Source organism: Harpegnathos saltator, unplaced genomic scaffold (genome assembly GCF_003227715.2).
Source record: "Harpegnathos saltator strain DR-91 unplaced genomic scaffold, Hsal_v8.6 scaffold806, whole genome shotgun sequence".
Lineage (NCBI taxonomy): Eukaryota > Metazoa > Arthropoda > Insecta > Hymenoptera > Formicidae > Harpegnathos > Harpegnathos saltator.
Genome location: NW_020230656.1, coordinates 339,572 through 354,638, shown reverse-complemented (window position 1 = coordinate 354,638; position 15,067 = coordinate 339,572). Strand labels below are relative to the sequence as shown.

Here is a 15,067-nt window from a genome sequence, read left to right as displayed (position 1 = left end):
CCCAGAAGACGGAGGCTATGTATTTTCATGGTCCCCGTCGAGGGGCGCCATCAGAGTCACGGGTCCTGGTGGATGGAGCCCGCGTCCGCGTCGGGCCCATGACTAAATATCTGGGCCTGACGTTGGACGGCCGCTGGAATTTCGAGGCCCATTTCAGGAGCCTGACCCCCCGGATCTGTAAAGCAGGCCTGGCATTGGCCAGCTTGATGAGGACCCAAGGGGCCCTGGATGGCACGCTCGCAGCCTCTATATCGGTGTGGTGCTCTCGATTGCCCTCTACAGGGCACCCATATGGGCGCCCCGACTTATCGCCACCGGCCGCAACAAGGGTCGCCTGCAACAGACGATGCGATCGGTGGTCGTGAGGGTGATTCGGGGGTACCGCAACGTTTCGTATAGGGCGGCGACGGCCCTGGCCGGCTCCCCCCTGTGGAGCTCCTTGCCGAATCAAGGCACATCCTCTATTGAAGGGTGAAGGAGGGGGCGAAGGTCCATCGGCCGGGGATCTGAGGGCCTTGGAATCCCAGGCTAGATCCCGAGTCCTGGAACGGTGATCAGTCATATTGACTGACCCCAAAAGGATTCGGGATCCGAACGGCTGAGGCCGTCCGCCCCTGTCTGCCAGAAATGGCAGACAGGCGGGGACGCGGGCTCACCTTCCATATGGTGCAGATGCTGACCGGGCATGGGTGCTTCGGTCGGTACCTGTACCGGATTGGAAGGGAGCCCACCACGGGCTGTTACCACTGCCCGGAGCCGCAGGACACGGCGGAGCACACTCTGGCCGTGTGCCAGGCTTGGGCTCCGCAACGCCGTGTCCTCGCTCGGGCAATAGCGTGCCAAGAGGGGGCCTCTCGCTCCCGCATTTGCTCAAAGCAATGTGCGGGAGCGAGGAGATTTGGGGAGCGGCGGCCTCTTTTTGCCGGTACGTCATGTCCCGCAAGGGGGCCGCCGAGCGGGAGCGCTGTCCAGGAGTCCGTCGCAGGGAGCGACGGAGGGGGCGGCGCTCCACAGGGGTGGAAAGCGGGCCTGAGGTGGCGCCGGCCGAGGAGGAGAGACCACCGGCTAGTCGGAGGCCGCCTCTTCGACCGCCTCGGGCACGCCTTCGACGTACCGATGGGGGTGGGTGGGAGGGGTGGTAAGCCCTCTTGCCCACCCCGGGTGTCGGTGATGGCAGGGAGAAGGGGAACGAGGACCGGTTGGGGCCGGGGCTCGCACCCCTGCCCCCCTACCCACCCAGTAGGGAAGAGGGAAAGCGGTGGCGAGGAGAGAGGGCGGGTGTCCTCTCTCTCCTAATTAGCACCGAAAGGCCAACCTGGCCGGACAACTGGCCGGTGCACCGTGCCCTTGACACCCAGTCTGGGAGGGTCGCGGTACTTAGGCGTGGGGCTCCATGAGAGCCCTGGGGATGGGATGTCGGGGAAGAAATGTAGGCGTAGTTCCCCAGACTCCCCCACGGTCCGAGCTGTAGGCACCCCGCAGGGATTTTAGTCGGTAGAAGTCCGACATAACCCCCGCCCTCCCCAAGGGGCAGGGGTATCCATGAGGATTTCCCCTGCGTAAAAACAAAAAGAAAAAGACACCCGGGAGTGCGTCAGCCTATAGGCTGATATGCCTGCTGGACGAGGCGGGCAAGATGTTCGAGCACATTATTGCCGACCGTCTCATCCAGCATCTGTCCTCGGAGGGGCCGAACCTCCACGACCATCAATATGGGTTCAGGCCAGGACGATCCACGCTGGATGCCATCCAGCATGTCCGGGTCCTGACCCATGGGGTCGTGGAGAAGGAGGGCGGAGTGTTGATGGCGGTATCGTTGGACATCACCAACGCATACAACACCTTGCCCTGGCCGGAGATTGGACGGGCCTTCGAGTATCACGGGGTGCCCGTCTATCTCCGGCGCATCCTGTCGGCCTACTTCGGGGACAGGGACCTCGCCTTCCCGAAGGAGGGCGGGGTCCAAGGCCGGCGCGTAATGGAACGCGGTGTCCCGCAGGGGTCGGTTCTCGGCCCCCTGCTATGGGACATCGCGTTCGACCGAGTGTTGCGCACTCCTCTTCCCCCAGGCTGCCACGTCGTCTGCTACGCGAATGACACGTTAGTAGTAGCCGGGGGAGAAAACTGGGGGGAAGCCCGCCTTCGAGCGGACGCAGCAATAGCATCGGTGGTGGGCACCATCAGGGACCTTGGTCTCAAGGTAGCACCCCAGAAGACTGAAGCCGTGTTCTTCCACGACGGCGGTCGCGGGGCGGTACCCCGCGCCGGAGACCAGGGTCCTGGTAGATGGTGTCCGCCGGAGACCAGCGTTCTGGTAGATAGTGTCCGCATCCACGTCAGGCCCACGATGAAATATCTAGGCCTGACGCTGGACAGCCAATGGGACTTTGGGGCACATTTTAGCCAGCTGACCACCCGGGTGCATAAGGCGGGACTGGCAGTAGCCAGCCTGATGCGAGCCCGGGGAGGTCCAGGATGGAGGGCTCGCCGCCTGTATGTCAGTGCGATGCTCTCGCTAGCCCTATATGGGGCGCCCATCTGGGCGCCACAACTATTGATCACTGGCCGCAGTAAGTGCCTCATGCGCCAGGCGATGCGGCCGGTGGTCATAAGGACAATAAGAGGGTACCGCACTGTATCGTACATGGCGGCGACCACTCTAGCCGGCTCTCCTCCCGTGGAGCTCCTCGCAGAGGAGCGGAGCATTCTCTATTGGAGAGTGCGGGAGCTCCGCGAAGAGGGAAAGCTAACGGCCAGGGGTCTACAGGCCCTGAGGTCCCAGGCCAGAGCCCGAGTGCTGGAGAGATGGTCAGACATGCTGTCAGACCCCCGAGGACCCGGGCATCAAACGGCCGAGGCTGTCCGCCCCTGCCTACCAGAGGTGGTTGGCAGGGCGGGATGCGGATTAACCTCCCATCTGGTGTAGATGCTGACCGGGCATGGATGCTTCGGCCGGTACCTGCACCCATATCAGGAGGGAGCTCACCACCCGATGCCACCACTGCGCGGGACAAGAGGACACGGCGCATCATACTGACGATGCTGACGGGCTGACGACATGCCCAGCATGGAGTTGGGAGCGCCGTGTCCTCGCCCGCGCAGTGGGGTGCCGCGTGGGGGAACTCTCGCTCCCGCGCATGGTTCGCGCCATGTGCGGGAGTGAGGAGAGATGAGGGGCGGCGGCCTCCTTCTATAAGAATGTGATGTCCAAGAATGAAGCCGCCGAGTGGGAACGCCGCCTGCAACCCCGCTGCAGGGTGCTGCGGGGGCGAAGGCGGCGCTCCCTGGGAGTAGGCAGTGGGCCCGAAGTGGCGCCGGTCGAAGAGGAGCGGCCACTGGTTCCGGAAAACTGGAGGCCGCCCCCTCGACCGCCTCGGGTCCGATTTCGAACGCGCGTGGGAGGAGATGACGGATGAGTGAGCCCGCCCGCCTCCCCCGTGCGCAGGTAAGAGGTAGGTAATGGGGGAGTGGATGCCCGGTTGGGGCTGGGCTCCACTCCCCCGCACCCCCTCCTATGGACGGGTGTAAAGGGGAGGCGCGGAGGGAGGGTGGATGCCCCCTCCCACCAAATACAAACCAGAAGGCCAACCCGGCCGGGGGGCCGAGCCCTGGACTCCCTCCGTGGGACAGGACGCGGTACTCGAGGCGAGGAGCTCGTGGAGAGCCCTGGACCCGGGGTGTCGGGGAGGGAATACGGAAGTAGTTCCCCTGACTCCCCCCACCACGGTCCGAATGGTAGACATCCCGCAGGAGTTTTAGTCAGTAGGAGTCTGACATAACCTGCGGCCCCTACTACATAGAGATCAAACTGTATTCATTCAAACTGTAACTTACATAGCTGAAAAAACGACTCGACTGAAGGGGAACTACAGGGGAACTACAGGGGAAAATTCTTGGAACTTACATCGTACGATATTTCTGCATCATTGTTAACATATAATTTTTCTAATTCTCCTAATTCCAGCGTGGAGTCACCGCCTTCTTTATTATTTGGGCGTCTTGGATCTTATTGTAATCTTCTATGTAATAAACCTACAGGCATCATTAGATTATGTGATTATATGTGACAATATTACAAAATATCTATTATTGTGATAGGTTTATATTTTATCTTAAAATACGAATTATCGTACTTTACGAAATTTATCTTACGAATAAAAAGGGATTTATTAACCCCTTTGGAGAATTCATTTCCATATGGATAGAACCAGGTGGCGATTCTTCAATTTCTGTGAGGAGATTTAATTCATTTAATACTTCTGCCTCTGCATCTGTATCAACATCTTCCACTAGAAGGGGGATAGATGCCTGAAAAATAAGAAATTATGTTAACAAATAGCGTGAACAATATCATTAAAACGCAAGATGATAGTAAACGTTACTTTATTTGGTTTGGTATCTGTATTTGCATCATAAATTTCATCGTCTCCATCTCCTTCTTCCTCTTCCATGTCCATGTCTGTATGTCCCAAAAATTCAAAATTCGCTATAACAGCTACTTCTGTATCTAATATCATTGCTTCTGCTATAGAAGATGGCTATTGCTGGAACAATAAATTATATATAAATGTATAACAGAATCGTAACTATCGTAATGTAGCTTAATTCTCTTAATTAAGTTCGTATTTTACCTTTTTCGGATGTCCTCCGGAGTATAAGACTTACATCGGATGATTCTTGTCTGTTCTGTGTTCCCTCATTTCCATTTAATACTGGAATATTCATTTCATCTGAGTCTGTATTATTATAATATGTCCCACCGCGTATATTTAATTTCTCGCCTTTCGTCATTAGTCACTGCGCAGACGTGCTCCACAGACGGAGCAGTGACTCACGACGAATTCTTCTCGAGTCGGGATGCGTTCCGAATGTTGCAAAAAACGGTCACAAACCTTTATGCTCGCGAGTGTACAGTCGCGGACATAAAAGCTGTCACTTTTTTTTAATGACTTTCGAGACGCATCCCGACTCGAGAAAGATGAGAGCTACTGCTCTGCCTGCGGAGCACATCTGCGCAGTAACTCACAACGAAAGGCGAGAAATGAAATATACGTGGTATGATATAAATATGTCAACAATCATTGCGTTCAGCAGAGAAAACCGTTCAGTGAGCGATTAGTGACTAAAAAAATACGATTTCACTTAAAATTTAATATACATATCTGCTCAATACCTTGCAAAAGACGCATTCCCATTTGAGTGACTTGCACTATGTATCTATCCCTCCGCTGCTGATTTTTCAAAATGTAAGAATTGGGTGCGTTCACGACACTCAACGGTTGAGCAACTGTTGAATAATTCGTCAATGTTATTGGTCTGAATGGAAGGGTCTAACAGTAAGGACCAATAGTCACTAATCGTTCACTGAGCGGTTTTTTCCGCTGAACGCAATGATTGTTGACATACTTATGTCATACCACATATATTTCATTTCTTTCGTTGTGAGTTACTGCGCAGGCGTGCTCCACAGGCGGAGCAGCAGCTCATGGTTCATGGTTCAATAGATGGCTCCAAACGGATCAATTCCGTTCCTACGCCAGTCATCGATTACGTTTACACGGCTTCTAACTTCGCCTTACAGGTTGCATGAAAAGTTCGCGGAGCGAAACTGAAATAAAGAATACCAAATTCTAAATATGATTTTATTCTTCAATATAGTCTCCATTAACTTCAATACGCTTGACCCAATGGCTCTCCGATAATTTTATTCCATCGCGGAGGGTGAGTGTACGACTTTCGTTTGGTTAAGACGTATTTCTTGAGTTATTTCTTTATTGTGATCAATTCGTCGTTTTTACGACGAAATCCTTGCGATTTTATAGTGTTTCTATTTGGATATAACCCGGCATTTTTCTTTGACTTTAAGTCTGATCTATTTAGTGATTTTATTCGAAATATTTGAATTTGATAATCCTAGCTGACTTAGTATCGCCATTTTGGACATAGCTACGCACAATGGACAAAGAACAGAACACGATACAAATGACTATCGAATCCTCCATGAATAGCACGGAAATAACTGTCGACGAAAACCAAGTACCTCAGACACAATTAATCACAGGTAAGGTTATCTCGTCTGATTCAGCCAACAATCTGGGCAAATATATTCCAGAAAACATCTGCAAATACATGAAGAATTCATATGAGAAAAATGTTAACGGTCCATTCGAAGTACACTTTGAAAAAGTGTATAATAACAGAGCTATATCTAATAAAAGTTTCAGTGAGATTAAGATAGGAAAACTGATTAATCAAGCAATGCCTGACTTATGGAAATTCGCTTTCAACTTAAAGAATATGGGATCGTATAAATTCTCTGTTACGTTCCCAGATCCGTTGATTGCTAATAGATTTGTTACCCGCATGACAAAAGTTGGTAAGGTGATTGCTGATAAGACTTTCTGAGTAGCTTACATACCGGAATACCGTGTTTCTACGAAAGTCATTACTAAGGATATAGATTCTTCGGAGATGCCAGAGGAAATTATGAATAATTTACTTCCTCCTCCCTTTTGGAATGGAGACTGGCCATAGTTATTAGAGGTTAAATTTATTCCCAGGAGAATATAAGATCCTAAGGATTCGAATTCCACTATCATAGTGAATTCTAATATTCTGATTCTTACATTTAAGAGTAATAGCCAACCAAATGCTGCACTATATATGGGGAAAAAGATTAGATTTTCACCGTACATTCAAAAAGTAAAAAGGTGCTACAACTGTCAGCGTTTCGGCCACTTGATTGCTCAATGCAGGGGTGGAGAACAAGGCAGATTCTGTGCATCAAAAGACCACAACATTGGAGATTGTAAAGAGAACAAAAATGCTTGCATTAATTGCATTCGACATAAGATGTCATCATTTAATCATAAGGCTAATGACCCAAAATGTCCTATTTTTATAGAATGCAGACAACTGAAAGTAATAATGGCCAAACTAGGGCTAGGTCCTAGTGATGCTTTGAACTTCTATAAACAAGTAGGTTCACGACTTCCTGATGAATGGTTGGAGGGTGGCACTCGAAGAGAGGACGACCTTCCTACATTTGGAAATTTTTTACCCTGGTTTACTGGGCAACCTTCTTTGATGCAGAACTCACTAGATCTTGGAATGACTTCGATAATAGCTGAAGGAGATATAAACCAGATTAAGGAACCCTAAGAAGACTTCCAGGACAAAATCGTCCAGGAGAATTATTAAATATAACAGTCCTGAGCTCTAAATTTATAATTTAGCTGTTCACCTAGCTATATTCATACTAAACGAAATCCTTAGATTTTTAAGATATATCATTATGGCAAAATTTTCCAATTCAAACTTTAAACCTCTTAGTATTCTTCAGTGGAATTGTCGCTCCTTGAAAGCTAGGTTAAACGACTTGTTTTCTTCATTAAATAATATAGAACACCTTCCAGACTTTATGTCTGACGAAAACATGGTTAAAGGACTTAGATTCAGTCAACATAGGTAACTATAGACTGATCACTCATAATAGAAACTCCACTGGTGGAGGATTAGCCATCGCATGTCGCAATGGTATTAACTTTACTTTAATTAATATTGATGCACTCAATCACATTTGTAACAATTATAATATTGATTGCTGTGTGATTCGTTTTACTTTTATACTTTTTACTCTCCTCTATTTCTATTCTATTTCTATTAGTTTCACTATAACCCTCCTAACAATAACTTATCCACTGCAGGTTCTGATACAAGTGCTTGGGAGGATATTTTTCATTGCTTTGATAACTTTGATAATGTTATTATTATTGGTGATTTAAATTGTAAACACCCGATATGGTGTAGGGCTACTTTGCATCCTAATCTCAATGGAACAAATCTTTCAGAAGCCATTTCGAACTCCATCTTTGGAATTTGTAATAATGGTTATCCAACCTGGCATTCTGCTGACCTTGCCAAGTTTAGTGCTGTTGACCTCACACTTGTATCTCCATTATTTATGAATAACTTAGGATGGGAGAATTTGCCTAATTCCTATGGCAGTAATCATTATCCCATTATTATTAACTTTTCCAATATTTCACCTAGTAAATATTTTTGCAGACCTCACTACTCTCTCTCAAAAGTCGACTGGAATAAGTTCAACAACCATATGAACTCTTCACCTAAACGGAAAACCCTCCTTCACTTGGAAAGATACCCGGAACCAGCTACTGCATATGAAGACTTTACACAGCTTGTTGATGACTCTTTGCAATCTGCTGGAGCTCGAGTTAAGAAATCAGTTGGCTTCTCTCGAAGACCTCCTTCTCCATGGTGGGATGAAAATTGTACCGAGATTATTAAACCCAAGATTGCTGCTTATCACGAGTTTAAAAAAACACCCTTCTAGTGAGAATTTGGAAATACAATGATATTTGTAAGGTAGGGGAATTTTGTTCTTCACTAAATAAGGATTCGGATGTTAAAAATGTTTGGAATACGGTATCGGTTTTTAAGAAAAAGAAACACCTTTCGAACATAAATGTCGAATCATCTGAGGATAGTTTGATTATAGCTATGGATACCTTTAACAAAGCTGTTTCAGATAGTTTACCTAATATTGTAACACCCTCTTTCTCAAGAGATAATAGTAAAGTCAATAATATATCATGCTCATCGCCTTTTATTAATCATCATAGAGACTGTCTAATCCTTCATGAAGATTTCAGCATTGAAGAATTCAACCTGGTTATTCAAAATAATCTTAAAAAAAAAGAAAAATAAAGCTCCGGGGCCCGACCTTTTATCTTTCCGTATCCTCTCACACCTATCGTCTTGGTGTTTTGACTTTATTTATATTCTGTTTAACAATTTCTTTCGAAGGGGTATTTATCCCCAATCTTGGAAGCAATTTTATATGATTTTCATACCAAAGCCAGGATCTAATAACTTATGTCCAATATCACTTGCTAATACCTTGTGCAACGGGATTTTCGCTCGCCGTCGGCAAACGGCCGTCGGTCCACGCGCCTCGGTCGTCCGCGCTCGCACCAAAGAGTTGGGCGCCAGGTGCAGCGGGCTGCACCGTTCACCAACACGAAACGGTACACCACCCAAGGCCGAGACACGCGGATTCGACGGGACCGGTAGCTCCGCAGTATTTTATAGTCGGTAGACGGGAGGGTTCGATCGGGAATCCGGGATTTAGTCGGGAAGACACAAGAATCGAGACGCGCTTCGCTTATCTCAGTCTTTATTCTTTCGGGGATCGGCACGATCCGACCCCTCGATACGGTACACTCCGCGAGACGCTCTCGCGAATTCGAAACTTGCTCCACGCCGCTAACTAATACGAGACTCAATACGTGGGTAACACCGATACTATAAGGCAAGTGGACGGTCTTACAAATGCGGGGACCTCCCGGCGGCGTGAACTCTCCGTCTCCTTCCTTGGGGTGCCCCTTCCGAAATTCTGCCATCAGCGGTAATCCTCCGGCACAGGGAAATCCACCAACTCCGTCGTTCCCCTGGTTCCAGCACTCCACCCCGGCACACGGTATCCTTTCTCACTTCGCTCAAGCTTGTCACCCGTCTCGCCCACGATAATTCTCTTGCTCTCGTTTTCGGTAATCGACTCTCTGAGTAAAACGGTAAAAGAAGTAAAAGAAGAAGTAAAAAGAAGAAGCAAAAGAAACGGGAGTGTCCTCTTTTATTTCGTTGGTGTTTGTCGTGCTACCCGTCTTTCCCCGTTCTTCGTCGTATCTCCCGATACGGGAATCCTTCCGCGGATCTTTGTTTTCGATCCGCGGGACGGGTGCTTGGTCTCACTCTTGCTCGTTCTCTCTCTCTCTCTCTCGCACTCCCGCTGTCTCTTTGTCTAGACCGGCTTTGTCTAGCCGGCGTTCACGCTTCGAGCACGGGAACGCCGACCGTTTGGCGCGATATCCCTGCGGGCCTGTGGACAACGGAATCGGCAGCGAGAATCTTTCACTACGATACGGAATCGATAATAGTATTCGTAAAGAAGTGCATTCACCTGGGGTGGCGATCTGGCCGAGGGGTGTCGTCCTCTTCCTTCCTCCACGGGTCCCTCCGGTCTTGATGGGCGGCGCAGGAGGTCCAGGGGCACAGAGCTCGGGGAAGCGGGACCGTTCCACCCGCACGCTCCTATCGCTAACACTAATTAATGCGGGGGAGTGCAAGGTGGCGCTCCCCCCCCGTAATTCTCGCGCGATGTACTGTCCGCCCCCCCGCACCCTCGCATAAGGGCCGAAGGTTCGGCCTGGGACGGGCGCCTTTCCGGCTGCCACGTCACACTTGCTAAAAATATTCGAATATCTAATAAAAAACCGTCTTGAATGGTGGGTTGAAGTTCATAAAATACTACCATCATATCAGAATGGATTTAGACGAGGTAGATCATGTACTAATAGTGCTCTTGCGTTAAAAACTTATATTTGTAAAGCCTTCAAAGACAGGATGTTAGTGGGTGCCGCTTTTATTGATCTTAAAGGTGCTTTTGACAATGTCAATCCCTATAAGTTACTCCATATTCTTAGGGATTTTGGTATTCCTAACAAAATACTTAAATTTATAGCTCACCTACTAACTAATAGATGTGTTTCTGGATACTATGGAGGACACTTCCTGGGTACGCGCATCAGTTCTTTGGGTGTTCCACAAGGCTCAGTTTTGAGTCCCTTATTATTTGATTTATATATTGCCAATATTCATTCAGATTTAGATGACTCGATTGAAATCATGGCTTATGCCGATGATTTAGTTATCTTTACCAAACACAAGAGCATCAACAAGATAATCCAAATTCTCAACTTAAATATCAAAACTCTTATAAAAAGCCTTTCTAGATTTGACCTGGAAATTTCCACCGATAAAACTGAATGGTGCCTATTTGACAAATGCAACATTTTAGACGTTGCAATCCTATATTAATCACAATGGGCTAAGGCTCCAACTAGATATTTCTATTATTCCACTCATTCCCAGTATATCATTTCTAGGTTACACGTTCGATACTAATTTATCTTGGAAACCGCATGCTATTAAACTTAAAATTGCCTGTCAAAAACGTATTAACTTACTTAAATATTTCGCAGGAATAGGATGGGAATCTCACCCAAATACGCTCCTTACGATTTATAAAGGTTTAATTAGATTCCTATTGGATTGGGGTGGGATAATTATGACTGAGGCCTCAGAGAAAATAACACTACAACTCGAAAGAATTCAGTATAGTTGCATTAGAATAATTTTAGGAATAATGAGATCCACACCTACCAATATACTTTTGGATCAAGTTGCAGAATGGCCGCTTGTGTATTGGTGGAAGTTTCTTGAACTCAAAACATATATCAGAAGCCTCACAGTTGTAACGAGGAGTTTTACCCCCGTTACTATCGTGTGACGGCGACCACCGATCGTCACACGATCGCGAGAAATCATCGCCAAGCGCCCGGCAACACCTATGCCGCGGCAATCCGCCAGACCGCCGGAAAAAGCCGAATTCTGCGAAGCGGTCGGGGAAGATCGGTCCCCCCAGAAAGGGGTAATTCGCGAAAATCGCATGCGCGACTTTCCGGGAAATCGGGGGGAACTAATCCCCCGATTATCGGCCACCGATCGTCGAGAGGAATTTAGGGTATAAAACCCGCTTTCGACGAGAGATCGAGGCAGACCGTGAGAGACAGTGAGTCCACCAGATCAGCTACCAAGGAGAGCTCCAGCGAGAATCGTGAAGAGAAGTCGACGAGAAGGCAAGGCATCCGCCAGTGAGTAAAGCTTCCACACCGTACCGAACCACCGGAAACTTTTACAAGACCCGGCAGCCGAGCCTCGTCGGCCGACCAGGCATCGCGACTTTACCGTACTTGTCCGTCTGTGTCGGCAGCAGTTAGCCACCGGCACAGAATATCTCTAAATATCCGTTTGCGAATTTACCGTATTCGTCCGTCTGTGTCGGCAGCAGTTAGCCACCGACACAGAATAATTCTAAGTATCTGTTCGCGAGATTACCGTATTCGTCCGTCTGTGTCGGTAGCAGTTAGCCACCGGCACAGAATATTTCTAAGTATCCGTTCGCGGATTTATAAGTGCTCGTCCGTCTGTGTCGGCAGCAGTTAGCCACCGGCACAGAATATTTCCAGGTATCTGTTCGGGATTTATACATGCTCGTCCGTCTGTGTCGGCAGCAGTTAGCCACCAGCACAGAATATTTCTAAGTCTCTGTTCGCGAATTTACCGTATTCGTCCGTCTGTGTCGGCAGCAGTTAGCCACCGGCACAGAATATTTCTAAGTATCTGTTCGCGGATTTATACGTGCTCGTCCGTCTGTGTCGGCAGCAGTTAGCCACCGACACAGAATATTTCTAAGTCTCCGTTCGCGAAATTACCGTATACGTCCGTCTGTGTCGGCAGCAGTTAGCCACCGGCACGGAATAGTTCTAAGTATCAGTTTTCGAACGAACGGCAGCAGTTAGCCGCCGTTCCGCGATTTCTAAGTGTACATCCGTCTGTGTCGGCCGCCGTGGCCACCGACATCGAATATTTTCTAAGTTTCTGTGCGCGGATATCAGTGCTCGTTCGTCTGTGTCGGCAGCAGTTAGCCACCGACATAGAATAATTTCGAAGTTCTGTTCGTGAATATAAGTGCTCGTTCGTCTGTGTCGGCAGCAGTTAGCCACCGACATAGAATAATTTCGAAGTTCTGTTCGTGAATATAAGTGCTCGTTCGTCTGTGTCGGCAGCAGTTAGCCACCGACACAGAATATTTCTAAGTATCTGTTCGCGGATTTATATGTGCTCGTCCGTCTGTGTCGGCAGTAGTTAGCCACCGGCACAGGATATTTCTAAGTATCTGTTCACCGATTTACAAGTGTTCGTCCGTCTGCGTCGGCAGCCGTTGGCCACCGACGAAGAATATTTCCGAAGTATCTGTTCGCGAAATCATCAGTGCTAGTCCGACTTTGTGACCGTGGTGAGCTGCCCGGAATAAACCACCTCCAACTTATCCAGAGGACAATTGGCGTAAATCGCCCTCAACAGGACTCATGGCCGAGGACGTCGGACTGCCACGAGGCCGCGGGACATCCCCTCTGACCCCGCGGACAGGGGACCGTCCTTGCGGGCTAAGCGGGGAGTCACGGGCACCGAGGAACGAACATCGCCGACGCCACACCGGGACAGCGAGCCGCCCACATACACTTATATATATATATAGCCTATCTTGTTTTGTTCTTTTTAAATAAACAGGGTGTCTCGCGCACCACCTTGGTTAATATCTCAAACGCTGAACACACCATTTCTTCCGCGAAGCTACCTTGAACTACCTTTTCTACGAAAACCAGCCCTTCACCCGAGTAACGCACCGACGCGGCGGCGAGCGAAGCATCGCGGAAGCGGCGAGCCGGGCGCGACGGTGGGGCGACCGATCGCACCGAACCCCGCGGGCGTTACCGTTACACAGTTGACAAAAGCCCTTTGACTAAGTATGTTGAAGATTGGCAGAATTCTTGTGTGAATACTGTTAATCATCCAAATGAAGCTTCGTGTAGATCTTCCTTTCTAACCACTATACAATCTTCTAGTAAACTCATTCGAATGCTAAAGAATAACTATCTCCCATCTTCTTTTGAGTATCCATTTAAACTTAGATTTTATATACCTAACATTTGTGTTAACTTATTTGACAGTATAAAAGGGTTTAACAGAAAGAGAGGTAATCTTTGGTTTGACTGTAATAACAAAAAAATATCGGCGGAAGGGTTGGTTAGAAGGGCGAATAGTATTATATGACATGAATTTATCCATGGAAATCTATACAGATGGATCGGTTCTAAATGACCGCAGTGCTGGTTACGGGATATATGCTCCAAATCCCGAATACAGAGAATCCATCCACACCTTTGAATCCAACAATATCTTTTATGTAGAATCTATGGCCATACTCCGGGCAGTGACTATTGCTGCAGCTGAAAGACCGAACAAAGTTGGTATTTTCTCAGACTCTTTCAGCACAGTTAACGCACTAAATTCTCCTGATCTGGATGGTAAGTCACACCGCATTATACAGAGAATCAAATTTTCCTTGTGGCAAACCTCAAGAGAAGGATGTAATATTGTCCTAGCATGGATTCCTGGATATAAGAACATACCAGGCAATGAAATGGCAGATAGGTTGGCGGGTCTAGAGGCCCGCAGCTCTGAATACCCACTTGAACAACTATCACCGCCATGGATAGGGGACTTTATTGATGACTTTAAAAACACAATCAAGCAAGAAGCAAATGATTTTATTGAGAAGGAATTTACTCACAAAGGTATAAAATATAGAGCTAACACATCTGAACTTGCATCGAAACCTTGGTTCAAAGATTTGGGAATCATCGATAGAAACGTAATTACTCTTATGGCTCGGCTCCTACCACATATGCACAACGAAGCATCTAAGGAGGAAACTCAACATAATAGACATCTGTCAATGTGGATGGCATAACAGGGATATAGATCATATTCTGTACAGATGTCCTATTTTTGCTACAGAATCTGACAGTCTCTTACTGAAATTATATTATAAGGGAGATATTGCATATAACCAAGATCTGGAAAAATCAGCTTTTAATACCAAACTTATTCCAAGTTTCGTTGAAATATCCAGATTTCTGAAGATTACTAACCAGATGTTGTAAACACTTCCTTATGATTTTATATAACAAGTGAGTGGCGTCGGAGCATCTGTGGTGTGTACAGAGCCATATATTGAAGAAGAAGAAGACTCCATCGCGGAAGTATGTTTCTGGAAAGTCTACGAAATATGCCTCTACGGCTGCTATAGCTTCTTCATTCGACAAAAAATGCTTTCCACGGAGGAATTGTTTCAGATTTCGGAAGTCGCTTGGTGCCAAATCTGGCGAATACAGTGGATGATCAAGCAATTTGTACTTCAATTCATTGAATTTAAACATTGACAAAACACTTTTGTGAGTAGGTGCATTATCTTGGTGAAAAATGATTTGTTTGTGCTGCAAACCAGGTTGTTTCTCACGAATTTTTGCGTCCAATTGATCCACAAGGTTACAATAATATTCATTTCATAATAACATTC

General features: G+C 47.5%; 3 protein-coding genes across 4 annotated transcripts; 2 read left to right on the top strand and 1 right to left on the bottom strand.

Moving 5' to 3' along the window:
• Window positions 1-3,884: 3,884 nt before the first annotated feature.
• On the bottom strand, window positions 3,885-4,741 carry LOC112590435 (uncharacterized). 2 transcript variants are annotated; one of them, XM_025306847.1, is made up of 4 exons: window positions 4,632-4,741; window positions 4,383-4,544; window positions 4,153-4,308; window positions 3,885-4,032 (listed from the first exon to the last, which is right to left on the bottom strand). In XM_025306847.1, the coding sequence occupies exons 2-4, from the start codon at window positions 4,515-4,517 to the stop codon at window positions 3,955-3,957; spliced, it is 369 nt and encodes a 122-aa protein (XP_025162632.1). In that variant the 5' UTR covers window positions 4,518-4,544; window positions 4,632-4,741; the 3' UTR covers window positions 3,885-3,954. The 2 variants fall into 2 exon arrangements, with proteins under 2 accessions (XP_025162632.1, XP_025162631.1); XM_025306846.1 differs by having other exon boundaries at window positions 4,383-4,538.
• A 1,517-nt stretch (window positions 4,742-6,258) lies between these two features.
• On the top strand, window positions 6,259-8,618 carry LOC105183089 (uncharacterized). The gene is made up of 4 exons (XM_025306849.1): window positions 6,259-6,381; window positions 6,634-6,978; window positions 7,404-7,536; window positions 7,707-8,618. The coding sequence occupies exons 1-4, from the start codon at window positions 6,259-6,261 to the stop codon at window positions 8,354-8,356; spliced, it is 1,251 nt and encodes a 416-aa protein (XP_025162634.1). The 3' UTR covers window positions 8,357-8,618.
• A 5,090-nt stretch (window positions 8,619-13,708) lies between these two features.
• LOC112590434 (uncharacterized) lies at window positions 13,709-14,461 on the top strand. The gene is made up of 2 exons (XM_025306845.1): window positions 13,709-14,012; window positions 14,091-14,461. Exons 1-2 carry the CDS (start codon window positions 13,760-13,762, stop codon window positions 14,456-14,458), a joined length of 621 nt encoding a protein of 206 aa, XP_025162630.1. The 5' UTR covers window positions 13,709-13,759; the 3' UTR covers window positions 14,459-14,461.
• Window positions 14,462-15,067: the final 606 nt, after the last annotated feature.

What these genes read in the sequence shown, in the direction of transcription:
- LOC112590435 (XM_025306847.1), bottom strand. Translation starts at nt 4,517, where the DNA reads ATGATATTAGATACAGAAGTAGCTGTTATAGCGAATTTTGAATTTTTG. An exon ending in CAGATACCAAACCAAATAAA is followed by an intron (nt 4,309 to 4,382) that starts GTAACGTTTACT and finishes CTTATTTTTCAG; the next exon opens with GCATCTATCCCCCTTCTAGT. An exon ending in TAATAAATCCCTTTTTATTC is followed by an intron (nt 4,033 to 4,152) that starts GTAAGATAAATT and finishes TGATGCCTGTAG; the next exon opens with GTTTATTACATAGAAGATTA.
- LOC112590434 (XM_025306845.1), top strand. Translation starts at nt 13,760, where the DNA reads ATGAATTTATCCATGGAAATCTATACAGATGGATCGGTTCTAAATGAC. An exon ending in AAATTCTCCTGATCTGGATG is followed by an intron (nt 14,013 to 14,090) that starts GTAAGTCACACC and finishes ATATTGTCCTAG; the next exon opens with CATGGATTCCTGGATATAAG.
- LOC105183089 (XM_025306849.1), top strand. Translation starts at nt 6,259, where the DNA reads ATGCCTGACTTATGGAAATTCGCTTTCAACTTAAAGAATATGGGATCG. An exon ending in GCATGACAAAAGTTGGTAAG is followed by an intron (nt 6,382 to 6,633) that starts GTGATTGCTGAT and finishes CTTACATTTAAG; the next exon opens with AGTAATAGCCAACCAAATGC. An exon ending in AGCCATCGCATGTCGCAATG is followed by an intron (nt 7,537 to 7,706) that starts GTATTAACTTTA and finishes TATCCACTGCAG; the next exon opens with GTTCTGATACAAGTGCTTGG.